Raw genomic sequence first — 14,347 nt, forward strand, 5'->3', positions numbered from 1 at the left:
AGCAGAGGGAAGAAAAGGGAGCTCAAGGCCCTATTAGCACCACGGGAGGGAGAATGAGAAGGATTTTGGAAGAGGAAGGAGCCAAGCAGAAGGGCACAAGGCTGAGATGAGGGTGGATAACCATCAGAACAGGCTGAGCTCCAGCGTGGCGGGAGGGGACAGCAGCACAGCAGCCAGGGTGTGGGAGAGGGAGAGAAGGAGCAGCATGAGCGTGTTATGAAGCCACAGGGAAGACACAGCTGTCAACCACAGCCCTGCAGAAAGGCATGAGAGGGATCAGCAGGGGAGACACACATGGAGATTGGTTTTGGGCAGCCTGAGAACAGCAGGCAGCCATCCACCATGGAGCTTATGTGGGATGTGCAAGGCTGGCTGGCAGAGGGAGGAAAGAGGTTCCTTCTGGGGCATTTCTCACCTCAGGTGGGTGAGCTGGGTCCAGACCAACACAGCAATCCAAGACCCTGAGGAAAGGAGACTAGAAAGGAGAGTCTCACGTTTAGGCAGCAAAGGGGCAGGGGAAGGCACCGAATCCAGGAAAGAGGGAGACCTGTGTGACAGGGCTTTGAGTAACCTGGTCTAGAGGAAGATGTCCCTGCCCACGGCAAGGGGGGTGGAACTAAGTCATCTTTAAGGCCCCTTCCAACCCAAACCATCCTACAACTGTATGTGGAACACCATCAATCAGCAGCTCTAGAAATTCATTCCTGTGTGCCAGCCTTGCAAGGCACAGGAAGCAGCTGCAGCAAATCCTGACATCACCTGCAAAGTCTCCTCCTCCTTCTTCCACATTCACATGCTGAGGGGCTCGGAGGCTGGCAATGTGCCTGCCTGGCAGGAAAGGTACACAGCATCACAGGTAGCCTTCTGGAGGTGCAACTCCCTCCCACCCAGCTCACCCAAGGCAGCATCCTCCCTTCTGTGCTCCCAAACGCCTTCCCTACAGACTTGCTCCTTGTTCCTGTCACCTCAGCACAGCTGGCAGAGCATCTTTCTCCACAGCCCACCCCAGCAGCATGAACTAAGGGTCCCAAACCTGCCTGCCTGCTTGTACAGCCTTTCCACATCAATCTGAGGCCCCATATCCACCCAAACTCTCCTGTCACGCCCCATGGCAGGAACAATGGAGCCCCAGCATCCTGCTCTTGCACCCTTGTCACCTTGGGGTGACAGAGCCAGTTCCCCCACGCATGCACTCACAGGTAGCAATGCCCTTGCCCAGCAAGGAGACAGAGACGTAGGTTGAGTGCTGTATGTGTGAGGAAAAGCAGACAGCTCAGCAAGGCACTAGAGCTAAGCAGGTTGGAAGAGATGCTGTTCATGCCAGCAGGCTCAGACAGCAGCCCTGGTGGCATAATCACCTAAATTAGGTGCATAAATTTAGGGGCATAGCCACCTAAATGCAAGGGCTCCAGAGCTACACACTTTTTCTGCTCTATGTGTACACCCCTATGGTTACAGTCTGCTACTAATGCAAGGACTGTCACTGCTCCCAGGTTTCTGTTCTGTGTAGTAGATAATACATAATGGTTTAGAGCCGCAGTTTTCCTGTGCAAGTACGTGTTAAGAAGCACCTAGAAACTGTTATACAACGTCAAAATATTTCCAGAAGGACCCTCTGCACTTGGTATGACTGCTACTTTGTCAGACATCTAAGCAATTTCTTGGCCTGTGCCCCCCTACCTCCCCAAAAAGCCTCCAAACAAATCCCAGGACTGAATCAGTTTCCTCTCTTTAGAGGCTCCACTAAGTTTTTTCCTAAGATTCCCATTTTCTCTCCTTCTTTTTCTTTAAAAATATATAAATAGTCACATCGTCATATGAGACAAGTAGAGACTGACTCTTATGGGTAAAAAACAGATGTTTCCCAATCTTCCCTAACAAAGTAATATTTTATATATGGCTCTTCAATGGATTTATAGCCAATGAAGGGATGTTACAACATTAGCTCATGGAGGGGGTGGGTGATAAAAACTGGAAAGGAAGAGCCAGACAAGGAAAAAAGAAGCTATCCAGAGCGCTGCAATTGGAGAAGCATGACAAATGGGCAGCACAGTTTTAGAGGGCTTCGACAGCAAGGCAGATTGCCTGGCTGGGAGTGATTGTCCACAGCTGGAGCATCGCAGAGACCATCTGGTATTTCTTAAACATGCTTTCCCCAGGTGATCCAATTCTTGGAGTGCCCCAGCAAAGAGAGGAAAAAAAGGCCTGCGAGTCTCAGTCCCACTTCCAGAGTTTCCCTAATTAGTTAATAGAATTATATTTGAATGGTTTCAGTTTCTCCTACAAAACCTTTGTTTTTGCCACCTTTTCATCAGAGGAAAAAAAGAAAATTTAAACTCATGGAGGTTTTCATTTCTTTAAAAAAGTCGATGATTGTGTCTCTTGGCACAGCAATCCAATATAAAACTTAATGAAGTAAAGAGAGATCCAAAATTTCTTTTGAACACCTTGTAACCTCACTTTTCCCCCACCACTTTTAGCTGCACAAAGCATGCATATCCAGAGCTTCTCATGCTCCGATCCCCGTGTATCCATCCCCAGTATGAGCCTCTGAAAAAGCGGAGCATGGACTGCATGGGGGACGCCAGGACTCAAGGGGCTCTTACTTACAGGATTTTGACTCTTTTCTTAACTTGGAAAAAGTGTTAAAGAGTTTAATTAACTGTGCGTGCCACACAGTCCCATCCGTGGAACAAGGAGGGCTGGCAGAGAAGCCAGTGCAACAATATTTGCTGCTGTCCTTGTGTTCCCCATAAGAGAGCCCTTTCCAGAGCCAGGAGCACTGGGAACCAGCTAAGGAAGAAAAGAGCAAGGGGTAAATAATAAATGAAGGGACAGATGGAAAAAGGGTTAGAGTGAGCAACCGGAGAAGCAGCGCTGGGAAGCAAACTGCGTTCCCAGCAGCAGGCAGTGCCCCCTCGGAGCAGCCTGGGGCAGCAGCCAGGGCCCAGCCACAGAGATTATCCCGCTGCTCCCCGCCAAGCCAGGCTCACCAGCCACGCCTTTCCACTCCTCCTGCTCTCCCCAGCAGTTAGCCCAGCCACAAAGCTTCGGTCTGTTGGATGGATCCTGCACACCACAGTCCCACATCCCGGATCCCGGGCTGCAAGCTCCTCAGCAGCTTGCAAATACCACCCCTGCAAACACACAGGAATGGTGGCTGGAGGGATGAAACCAGTGATACTCCTACAAACGATAATCCTGCAGCAAAATGTCACAATTTGCCAGAGAAGTTTTTAAAAATGCTGAGAACTCACCAGGCATAGAGTTTCCTGCTCTGTCCACACAGGCATCTACCTTCCCCGAGTCTGTATTTGAGCCAAGTTAGTGGGATCGTAATCCCAGTCAAAAACACATACACAAGATGCTTCAACATCTCCAGGCTGAAAAAAAATCTAATTAAGTTATTGGAAAGAAAATACAGGGCAAAAGAAACCAAAGGAATATTTGAAGGGGATTTTGGTTGGGGTTTTTTTGTTTTGCTTTTAGATGATGGCTAAAGTCAGCATATTCCACCACCATGCTGGAAGGGGATTTTGGCAGGAAACCCATCCTTAGGCAGTGGTATAGACAGCAATAACAGAAGATAATATAGCCCATGATTGTAATGCCAAAGAAATAGCAACCAACTGCAAATTACAAAGTATAGAAAATTAATGCAGTATTTAAAAATCATGATGAAAAAATTCATGCCTTGCTGAGTTATGAGTGGAAATTTAAATATAGAGAAAAGAAGGGAAATGAAGAGACATAGCTGTGCTATTTTGTGCACATGGTAAAATTATCAGTGTAACTATGAAAATATACATATAGGCACTCTGTAGTTATGAAAAAATATGATGATGAATTAATCATAAGAGGATTATATAATCACCATTTACTGATGACCAAGACATGAATTAGATAACATCTGCTTTAGATAAACACTATGAAATCACCTACCCTGGATAATTTGCACCTCCAAGTGCACTAAGGAGATCTCTGACCCGTTGATGCTAACTTTTAATAAATCTTGGAATGCCAAGTAATTCTAGAAGGGTAGGTGAGCCCTAACCCCATGCTGGTGCTTTGGCAGGACTTGCTGACCTAAGGACCAACAGCCAGTCAGGCCGACAGCAGAACTTGACAGAGTAATTAAAAGATAATATGCAAATCTACCAATAATTCATTATATTCATGTCTCAGCTAATTACCAGCTGTTGTACACATTTGATTCGAGTCCTGTCTAACTGATGTTACAACTTGATTTAAGAACTTGCATTAATAGAAGTAATTTGTCATAAGTAGATGGACAGAAGTGGCTAATGAGACAAAAACCTATCTATTGTTTGCTTCCCATCCCACAGGACATTGTTTTTACCAATCATTCAGATAAATACAAGATCCTTAGAGGCAGCTTGCAGATAGCACAAATGAAGGTTAGTAAATAACGAACAAAACAGCCTTCATTTATCCTGTGATCCAATTTGTATGGCTAAATGGCCACCATCCAACCAAGAGTGCTTTAATTCAGCCAAGCACAAGATAATACACGTACGGAAAAACAATATAGAGCTTGTATCTCCAGGATGGAAAAGTCTGTCCTGCATGGCCACAGGACCAAGAAGGAGGTATGACAGGACTTTGGCAAAATGAAGTTTGAGGAGCCAAATCTATTCAGCTTTTGAAAGAAAAATCCACAAGGTTTGACTCTGCATGTAGGCATTACATTAGTGTGGGAGGTAAAGGGGTTTCTAACCTGGTGGTCTGAGGCAAAGCAAGTTCTGGGGGTTGAAAGTCAGAGTTAAGCGTGGTGCTGACAAAGAGAAAAAGTAACATTAGCCCAGCTGAGGATGAGAAACATCACACAAGAAGCTCTGGACAATCTTGAGGCCCAGCATAAAAGCAGGGGGTGAAAGTCAGTAGAACAAAAGGCAGGTATAGAGACCGCCATGTAATGTAAGACCGCCATGTAATGTAATGTAATGGGAGGAGCCCAGACACTGGCACACCAGGGGTCTGCTTCAGGCTACAAAATCAGGGAGATTGGATGCATGGGCTTATTGGGAGCATCTGAAACACAGAACCTGCTGGTAATTAGGGACCTTTAACTGCCCACACATTTGCTGGGAAAGGAAGACATCAGACACTGCCTTGCTTCAAGTTCCTGGAATGCACCAATGAAAAAAAATTGAGAAAGAAGCGACAGGAACAAAACTAGCCAAGAGTCTCCTTGAGGTTTGATTCTCATCAGCAGAGAAAAACTGGGGAAAGCCATGAAGGTGGAAAACACCACAGGCAGGGAAGCCCAAAACGAGTGTTTGTACTTGTTTGAAAAACAACGGGAAATAGTGGCAGAATAAAAATAGTGCTTTGTAAGGACAGAGGCTTCAGTAATCGGAGAGGGCTGGCAAGCGAGATTTTGCTCCAAATGAAAAGGGAGTTTGGGAAAGACAGTGTTTTGTAAACACACAGCAAGATAAGGGAACAGATGTAAATTATCTTAACGCAGGGGTACAATTAGGGTAATTCACAGACTCCTCCGTGGCTTGAAGCTTGCAAAGGAGAAACTGCAACTCCATCAGGCTGATGTGGATGAACACAAAGGAGCAGCACCAGAAGAGAGGGACAGAGCGAAGGAGCCGAGTGCTCCACAGAAACTGCTCCCAGCAGTGACTGCCAGTGGTTACCAGGAGACATTTGATAACTACATCGGTGGGAAGAGACAGACCAAAGAGTTCAGCACCTCCTGAGGAGGGAGAAAAGGTTAATAGATTGCTTTATGACACTGAACAAGCCACAAGCCCTTCCAAAGCTATTAGTGCGTGTCAGCCCTCCCCCCTCTTCCACCAAAATCTGTTTTCTGTTAGGTTTATGTGTTTTCTTTATTCTCTACACAGCACCCAGAACTGGCTGGTTCTGGTAATGACATTACATATTATAATGCATGTATAACTGCTAATTTTAAGATTTGCAATTTATAAAATATCTTCTCTTGTGCAGCTAGTTAAATTGGACAGCAAATTGAATTCAATAAATCCTGAACACGTCACAAGAAGCCATATTTCCCACAGTTACAAAAACAATAACCAAATCAGATAATGAGAAAGCCAAAGTGTGGCTTAACAGACTAGAGGGTGTCACCTGAAAAAGAGATTCACCTTCATGACCTCTCTCACACACACACATGCTGTCAGCACAAAACGAGTTGTGAAACTACTAATTAGGGTAAGAGAAGGCAGGGGATCCCAGGGGTTTGGCTCACAGCTGTCTCAGGAAGCAAAGAGGTATAAATTGGACAGAATTTCACAATAGCCAACAACTCACAGAGTTAAAGCAGGAATGCTTAATGCTTTTTTTGGTTCAGACTTCACGAAAAGAAGGATAACATAAGGACCACAAAGTTAATGCAATTAAAAGAACCAGAGTAGAAGGGTAATGTATAGCAGCACCTTAGCAGAACGAAAACTACAGAAGTCTGATCTTTTAAAATAGGTGGAGGTCCGTCAGCAACTATCTGCAGGAATTCCTGGAAGATGAATGAGGTTCTAAAATATCAGAAAAGGGCAAACATAGTGGCTATGTTCAACAGGCTGAAAAACCAAGGAAATTGCAGGCCAGCCAACATAACTTCAATTCCTGGAAAAATTTTGAAAGAAATCATCAAACAATCCATCTGCAAGGAAGGGCTGGAAGTAATAGCCCTGCCATGTGAAGGCAACCTGGCTTCTCTTTGATGGAGCAACAAGGTCTCGTGAGTGAGATAGAGGCAACAGATGTTCTGTACCTTTACTTTCTCAAGGCTTTACCTTCAGTTCTGTGCAACATTTTAATTAGAAAATTAGGAAAATAGAGTCAAGATTAAATTCCATGTGGGAAATGCACAGCTGGTTGGGAAATGGTACACAAAATTGCAGGCATGAACAAGCAATATTGTAGAAAAAAAAGTCCATGATTATACAGACAGAAGTGTCACGCACCAGGTACATGAAATAACCCTGCTGCTTTTCTCAGTCAAGAAAGGCCTCAGCTACAATATTGGTCTCTTTTCAAGGCAATGCACTTAAAAAACATCCCAGACCCAATGGAGAGAGCCCAAGGGACCCCAACAAAACCCAGAGCCACAAAAAAATTGTAGAGGGTTGAAAGGGATCTCAAGATGCAGAATCAGCTACGCATGTGTCATTCAACTTGAAAATAAAATGGACATGAGAAAAGAGCAAATGAAAGGCAGTTGTTCAGTGCAGAGAGCAAAAGTCTTCAGGGAAACATGATAACAAGCCTCAAATATGTAAAAGCTTTCTGCAAAGAGAAAAGGAGTGCTGTAAGCTGTTCTCCATGTCCATGGGGAGAGGACATGCCATCATGGGCTTAAACTGAACAAGAGATTTTAAAAATACCAACTCTGTGATGACACAGCTATTACACCCCAGAACATCACTGCCATCACAGAAGGTTTGAAAACAAGGACAAAGCCACCCTCATTTGAATCAGTCAACAGTGATGTCCCCACAGCCTGAGCAATGCTGGAGCCTGGCAGCTGAGCCCCAAGAGGCTGCAGGCTTTACATGGACATGCCCAGGAACACAATATATTTCAGCTACAGCAAACTCCCTCAGAAGGCTGTGTAGTAAAAACAAACAGCCACTTTGTTTCAGAATGAGCTCATATAAACAACTGATAATGGCACAAAAACACACAGTTACCCGAGATTGTTTTCCAAGATTTACTTTTCCCAGCACTGTTTCATTGGATCAGATCCCAAGATCTCAGAAGACACCTGCAAACTATCCTCAAAAGATTGGCACCTCTGCTGTCATTAACTGTGGGCTCGGTGCAGACAGTGATTTAATGACATGACGGTTTTCCTGGCCCCCTCCTCCCAGGAAAGCCTCCAGTGTTTCACAGCAGCTCTCTCCCCCTCTTTCCCTCAGGAGCTGATGACATTATTGTGTTCCCTTTGCTGACAGAACTTCCCCACCAGTACCCCAGTTGTGCTATTCAAGGTAACAAGTCCTGGGTAACTATTTCCACTGAGGTTTTAGCTTTGAATGCCACTTTTTTTTCTTTGAAGGGTTCAAGCCCCCCAGAGTTTGACTGACTTTCCAAGTGTACCAGCTGGTCACACAAAAGATATTGCCTCTTCCCAGACACCTTTCCCCAAGCAGAGACCAGGTACAGCTTTGCCATGGAAAAGGCTAGAAGATGCCCTCTTGAGGTCCTTTCTAGATCTATTTTGTACAAGGCTGTGGATAATGTGTGTGATGTAAGGGTCTGTGATGGACAGAAGGGCAGAAAGCTTGATGCCAAAGACACTCCCAGGCCTGCTAGACAGCCCCAGGGCACACTGTCCTTGAAGGAAAGCTGGAGAGCCAGTGCAGTGCAGACATCCCAGTGCAGCAGCCAGTGAAACAGCTATGATGCAGATCACTGCTGTGCAGAACACAGAACACTGAGGTTTCTGATCTCAAACAAGATGCCAAAAAGGCAAAGAAGCTGTACTTACCTTTGCCACAACCCTGTCAGGTACCATCTCACAAGGCTGCCCACTCTCCAGTCCCATGCAGGTAGGTGTAGCTGGGGGATAAAACCCATTTGAGGAAAATTCCAGCAAAAATAACCACAGGCACCAAAAGCACACCCCACCCCATGACCTGCTTCCTACACACACCCTCTTGCAAGGGGCAGCCTCTGAGCCATGGTTCTCTCAGACCCAGCACTCCATGGGATGAGCCTCAGGCCCTACAAACATGTCCTGCTCAAGGACCACTGTTTCCCAGAGCCACAGCATTCAGCAGGAATCACAAAACCACCAGGGGAGGTTCACAAGTGCAGGAAACCCACATGCCACAGGTGCTCAACCTGAGCCCAGTGATTCCCTGCCAAACGACAAGTCCAGCTGGGGCTCTCACTGCCTTTGGGGAGAAACAAAAAACCTGTTTCTGCAGGACAGTATCTCAGTAGCAAGCTCTTCACACAGACACACTGCCCTTGGCTCTGCTCTGTGCCTCCCACACGTGTGTTCTGCAGTAGCCTCACATAAACTCTGCTGCCCTACCCTCATTGTTCCACTCATCCCACAGTACACATCCTGCTTGTGAAAAGTGGATATGCACTCTGTCACCACCACCATACACCCCAAACCACTTACCTTGGGCAAAGAGGGTCTCTGCAAGGCTGATAACCTTTCCAAAAGTAGACTTTTTCAAGGAAAAACCTCCCAGAGAGATCACAACTGCTGTTATGGCAGTGTTTAAGCTATCTAATTAGTGATGGGGCAGCGGGATGCCAGCGTAAAACTGACTGCAGTGTAGGACATAGACAGTGAAATGCACTCTCCAGCAGCTCTCTGCTTCATCTGAGTTTAGTCCCTTCCTTCCAGTTCTATCTGAGTTTAGTCCCTTCAAGTCTCTCTCAATGCTGTGGGGAGGGACACTGATAACACACTCAGAAGGATGCGACCACAGAGGATCACCTGGGAACCTTACCAACTGTGTGAGGAGGGTCTGCCCCCTTAATCACCCCTTTTAGAGGCTGTGCTCTATGATATTACAGGATGGAGAGCTCCCAGCACACACTTTCCAGTATCTTCACTGGCTTCTCAGTGCAGCTGTGGTGTGGCAGGACAGGCCAGAGAGCTCTCATCATCAGTCTCTTGATGCAGTGAAGTAATGCGTCACAGTTTCAGGCAGAAGGCACAGTAGAAAGTTGTTTCTCCATGTTTCAGAATGAGCAATGGGGCACTATTTTGTTTCCTCTGGATGGGGAATCCTAAAGAGAAATTTATAGTCTGTGCTTGTTTCTTGGGAAGCCACAGTTACAAAGGGGCCAGTTTTTCGCTTGCGTCTATGGACCTGAACAGTTCCCTCTTCCACAGGCTTAACAGGCTTCACTTGGGAACAGTGCAGAAACCTGTGGATGTCCAGTCTCTTAGACTACAAGGACAGCACACTGCCCCAGCCCAAACTGGCACCACAGGTGGAAGAACTTGGATTTAGTCTATTGGAGCCTGATGCTGCCCCAGTCCCCACAAGCTCACTCTAAATCTGCATGCACACTGTGTCTCACTGCCCGGGGCAGCTCCTCACACCTCACCTGCTGCCAGCCCAAGGCTGTGCTTTCGGGCCCTCTCCCACCTCCACCCGGTTCCAGGGCTCCAAAATGACCCTCCTGTCACCTGAACATTTCTTCTGAGGGCTGCAAAGGATGGGAGCCTGCTGTGACAATTGCAGCTTCTAGCCCAGCTGATACAAAACATAACAAGAATCGCTGTTTGCTCTGTGAACAGTGAAGGAGCAAAGAAGTGTTTCTAGGGAAAGATCCCTTCTCCTGCCTTGTCCCAGGGCAGGCTGAGCTCAGGGTTCCCAGAGCACAGCAAGCAGTGCTGTGCACTCCCCACACTGTACCACAGACTGAGCCGGGAGCACAAGAGATGCTGATCTGTGAAACAAGATACCCATCCCTGAGCACGGCAGGGAAACTGCAAAGATTAATAAACCTCAAAATATTTTACAACATTTAAATAGCATGGTCACAGATCAAAGGCAATTGTTCATGTCAGGGAGGCAGGCTCAGTAAGCCTGGAAAGATCACATACAGAAAGCAGAGGCAAGATGCGAGAGAAAGCCTGCAGACAGGAGCCGAGGAAGGCTCGACGAGAGAAACCAAAGTGGTCTAAGCCAGAGTCTCACATGTGTTCCTGGAGGAGTGAGAGCCAGAAAGACTGCCTGGTTTCACTCAGTCTCAGTTGTGTCTTAGCACAAAAACACACATTTCATTTTAAGACACCCTCTTACCTTGGAAGTACCTGCTGCTGTGAGCAGCTTAAATCCCAGTATAACACAGCCCTGCCTGATGCCTGAAATAAGGAGCACACTGGGAATTATGTGCAACTGGTGAATAGATTTGGAAAAGTCCTCAATTTACATTGATGCCACAGAGACTGCATGCCCTGCACTCTAAGAGCTTTCATTCCTAAACCCATGAGGGTACTGCTTGAAAGTTTGTTGGCAGAATCCATTGCCCACCCTTGCAGGTAGAGTGGGAGGCCTGAAAGTCTTTCAAATTGTTCATGTAACTATATTACCTGTGAGGAGGAGGAGGAGGAAGAAGGGAATGGGACTTTTTATCCAGATCACTACAGTGGTAGTGGTAGTGATATGGGAATAAAAATGCCACACAGTAGTACTTCTACTCTCAAGGTCTCCTAGAGGAGCTATCCCATCATAAAGCACCTTTATTCTCATATGACTTAGGCAAGATAGTCCATTTACATTTTCTGGGTACAATTGAAGAACTAGCAGTAGTAGGGGCCCTCTCACCCAGAGGTGTGGGGTTCAATATTGCTCCAGTCTGGGCTGGACATTGGAGGTCATCCGCAGCATGTGCACTGCATGAGGCCAAGTGACTCCTCAATACTTCCCTGGGGGAAATCCTGTTCTCAAGGATCCCATGGATACTCCGTGGGGGAAACCCTGTTCTCATGGATACTCCATCCCTGCAAACTCAAGTCCTTCACTAGGGACTCCCTAAACCACATTTGCATTCTTACTCCTGCACCTTGCCTCATGACCTGGACACTCCCTATAGCACTGTACAAACCCACTGTGCAGAACAAAAAGAAGTCCTCAAGCAAACTCTGTCTGATTGAATTTTGAAGGTAAGAAATGTCCTTCTGCAACAGATGTACAACCCCCTTTACCCACCCCAAACACCAGATCCATCACAGAGAAGGGAAATATTTACACAAGTTAGTAGAGTTCCAGTTAAATATTATGCTTAGCTGTCTAGAGACCATGTTCTCAGACTATGTCTATGAAATAAAAGATTAAACTTCATAACAATTATGAAGTTGTTCTGCTCACATTCAAAGGGAGTTAAAGAACATTAAAATAGTTCTTTGGGTAATATTCTGGTGAAATTGCTCTCTCCACCCTGGAGAGTTAGAACTAAAACCTTCTGAACTATCCTGTAAACACACTTGGAAAGGCTAAGAGCTAAGCTGATAACCAGGTAGCACCTCTGCTCTGCAGGTTCTGTAAAAAATGTGAGCAATGCCAGAGAGCTTTTGAAGCAGCAAGGGAAGGAGGATAGGGGAGAGCAGCTTCACTTCTTGAGGGAAGTTTGTTTAGTGGAAAGTAAGCAAGTTGTCAGGGGAAAAGCTGACAATGTTGATTCCAGCAGTTGTACTGGGAATAAACAGCCAAGTGGATTACGTTACAGAGAATGAGAAACGGCTCTGATGATCCCATTTAAATGCTGGGCCTTCAGGAACGATGCGACTCAGCTACAGGGCCCCGATATCCAGTGACCCCCTGGGCTGAGCCTTTCAACAGCGCTGGTGTCACCATCCCACCTCCGTGGGGTCCCCGAGAGCTCCAGCACAGCTGATGTCCCCAGGAGAGGCAGAGCTCACTGCTGAGCTTCAGGGCAGGGGCTGGGCACTGAAACAGGGGTGGCAGCAGAGTGGGGGAGGTTGTGCAGGACTGATTTGCCTCTCCCAGCCCAGCAGCAGGGGAGGGCCACCATGGGTTTTGCCATCTCCTCCCCAGACAGAGCACAGGGCCCTCTCTCCTGTAAAAATAAGATGCCTTCCTGTCTTTCACAAGAAAGGGACTTATCAAGAGGAAAAGGGGATGTCATTTGATTTATTAGTCTCTTCCTCCTTCCCATCGTCTGTGGCTCATCCAGCTGTAGTGATAATGAGAAGAGATATGAGAGGACCCTCTTGGCTGCTGGGATACCATCCTTCTGCCCACTCACTGCCTGAAGACATCAGTCCTTTACAAGCACCATTAAATGTGTATCCAAAATGTGGCAGTCTCCTCCATCGAGATTCTATTCCCTGGATAATACAAACAGTTGCCAGAAAAAGAGTATCCTCTCATCTCTGTCTAGGCCATTATCCCTTCATATCTGCTCTTTAATATTTACTGGGTTCACACAAAGTGCATGCTCTGGAAAGAAAAAAAATCAGCTGCAGCTTAAAGGACTCCAAATTTAGTAATTGCTGCAGCCCCATCGACGTGAACAGTTAGCAGGGAGATTTCTCCAGCACTTCACATGCCGTGGTATTCTGCTTAGGTCAGACTGTAGAAAATGTTCTGTTCAGGGGCACCAAATCTGGAGTGTTTGCATAGGTGCCAGCTGCAGAGGCCTTATGAGTCCACCTCCAGTTCCTGCTGGTCCTTTCCCTCCCAATACCCAGTAACCCTGGTAGGAAACAGAGGCAGCCAGAGAGATGCCGATTCATACAGAGGTGAGGAACCCGAGGGTTTTAACACACCTGTGAGTTAGCAAGAACCAGACCCAGCTCCTGGCTCCAGAGCTGGTCTTGCAGCCTTACCTGTTAGTGTGAGGTTGCTGTATGTGTTTGAAAACTGCTCCTTTAACAAAACCAAGTGCATCTGAGCTGCCTTTTCCCTCTGTAGCTCCAACATTATGTCAGGATGCTGGGCGATCTTACAGCCTTTCTGCTTATCCAGGGCAATGTCGCTGCGAACAATGTCTACAGCAAAAGGGAAAGAAAAGAGGGAGATGGCCAAACCTCAGCTTTCATTTTCGCCAGATGCCTGGATCAGCTCCAGCCCATATGACAGTCACACAATCATCACTCGGCAAGAGCAACCCAACAAAGGGATCCAAACCCCCTGGATCCACCTATCAAATGACCCTCCCCAGCCCAAGTCTCCTTTTCTCCCACACAAAGCTCAAGTTATATGCTCACAGAACGTCCAGACCCTTCCATCCTTCACCTGCCTTGCTGTTGGTCTCTTACAATGCTGACCCTTCCCTTGTAGGAGAGTGCAAAATCTCCCAACATTTATATTACGACCCTGTTAACATGTGTATTTGACACTAAATAATGAGAAAATATTAAATCCCATTCCAGTAACCCCTGGCTTCCACTTAACCTTGCCTGTCAAAGAGGTGATGAAGAAGGCTTGTTCTCACCTTGTTTATCCTCACTGCAGCTATCACAGGTCAGCATGGCTTATGACTCTGAACAAGTGTCTGTATCCTTCTAAGGCCTGACATTCAGGAGGCAGAAGGATTATCCAACAACTGTTTTCTCTTCATACAAGCATTTTCTAAGTCATAATTGTGAGACAAGAATATTATAGTCCCTACCCTAGAACCACTCACCTGCTGGGGAAAGGGAATGATGGAGTAGCAAGGCAGAACAAACATCAAGTAAGATCTGGCAGTCTAAGCAGAAGGTGAGTGGTGCAAACTAGTCCTTGCTAGGTGCCTTATGAGTTTAACAAACTCTGTAACATGTTCAGATCCACAGGCACCAGATGCTGTCTATTTCTTACAAAACCTCAGGCGGCCAGCTCTGATAAGCAATGATTGAAGCTGGAATTCT

General features: G+C 46.4%; 1 protein-coding gene across 1 annotated transcript in view; it reads right to left on the reverse strand.

Annotated features, from left to right (window-relative positions):
• HPSE2 (heparanase 2 (inactive)) overlaps positions 1 to 14,347 on the reverse strand; it is a 104,350-nt gene that overhangs the window by 77,920 nt on the left and 12,083 nt on the right. Inside the window, exon 3 of the mRNA XM_063163420.1 lies at positions 13,325 to 13,486. Within this exon, the coding sequence (XP_063019490.1) occupies positions 13,325 to 13,486 (162 nt within the window). The remainder of the gene's footprint in view (positions 1 to 13,324; positions 13,487 to 14,347) is intronic.

This window comes from Melospiza melodia, chromosome 9 (genome assembly GCF_035770615.1).
Source record: "Melospiza melodia melodia isolate bMelMel2 chromosome 9, bMelMel2.pri, whole genome shotgun sequence".
Classification (NCBI taxonomy): Eukaryota; Metazoa; Chordata; class Aves; order Passeriformes; family Passerellidae; genus Melospiza; species Melospiza melodia.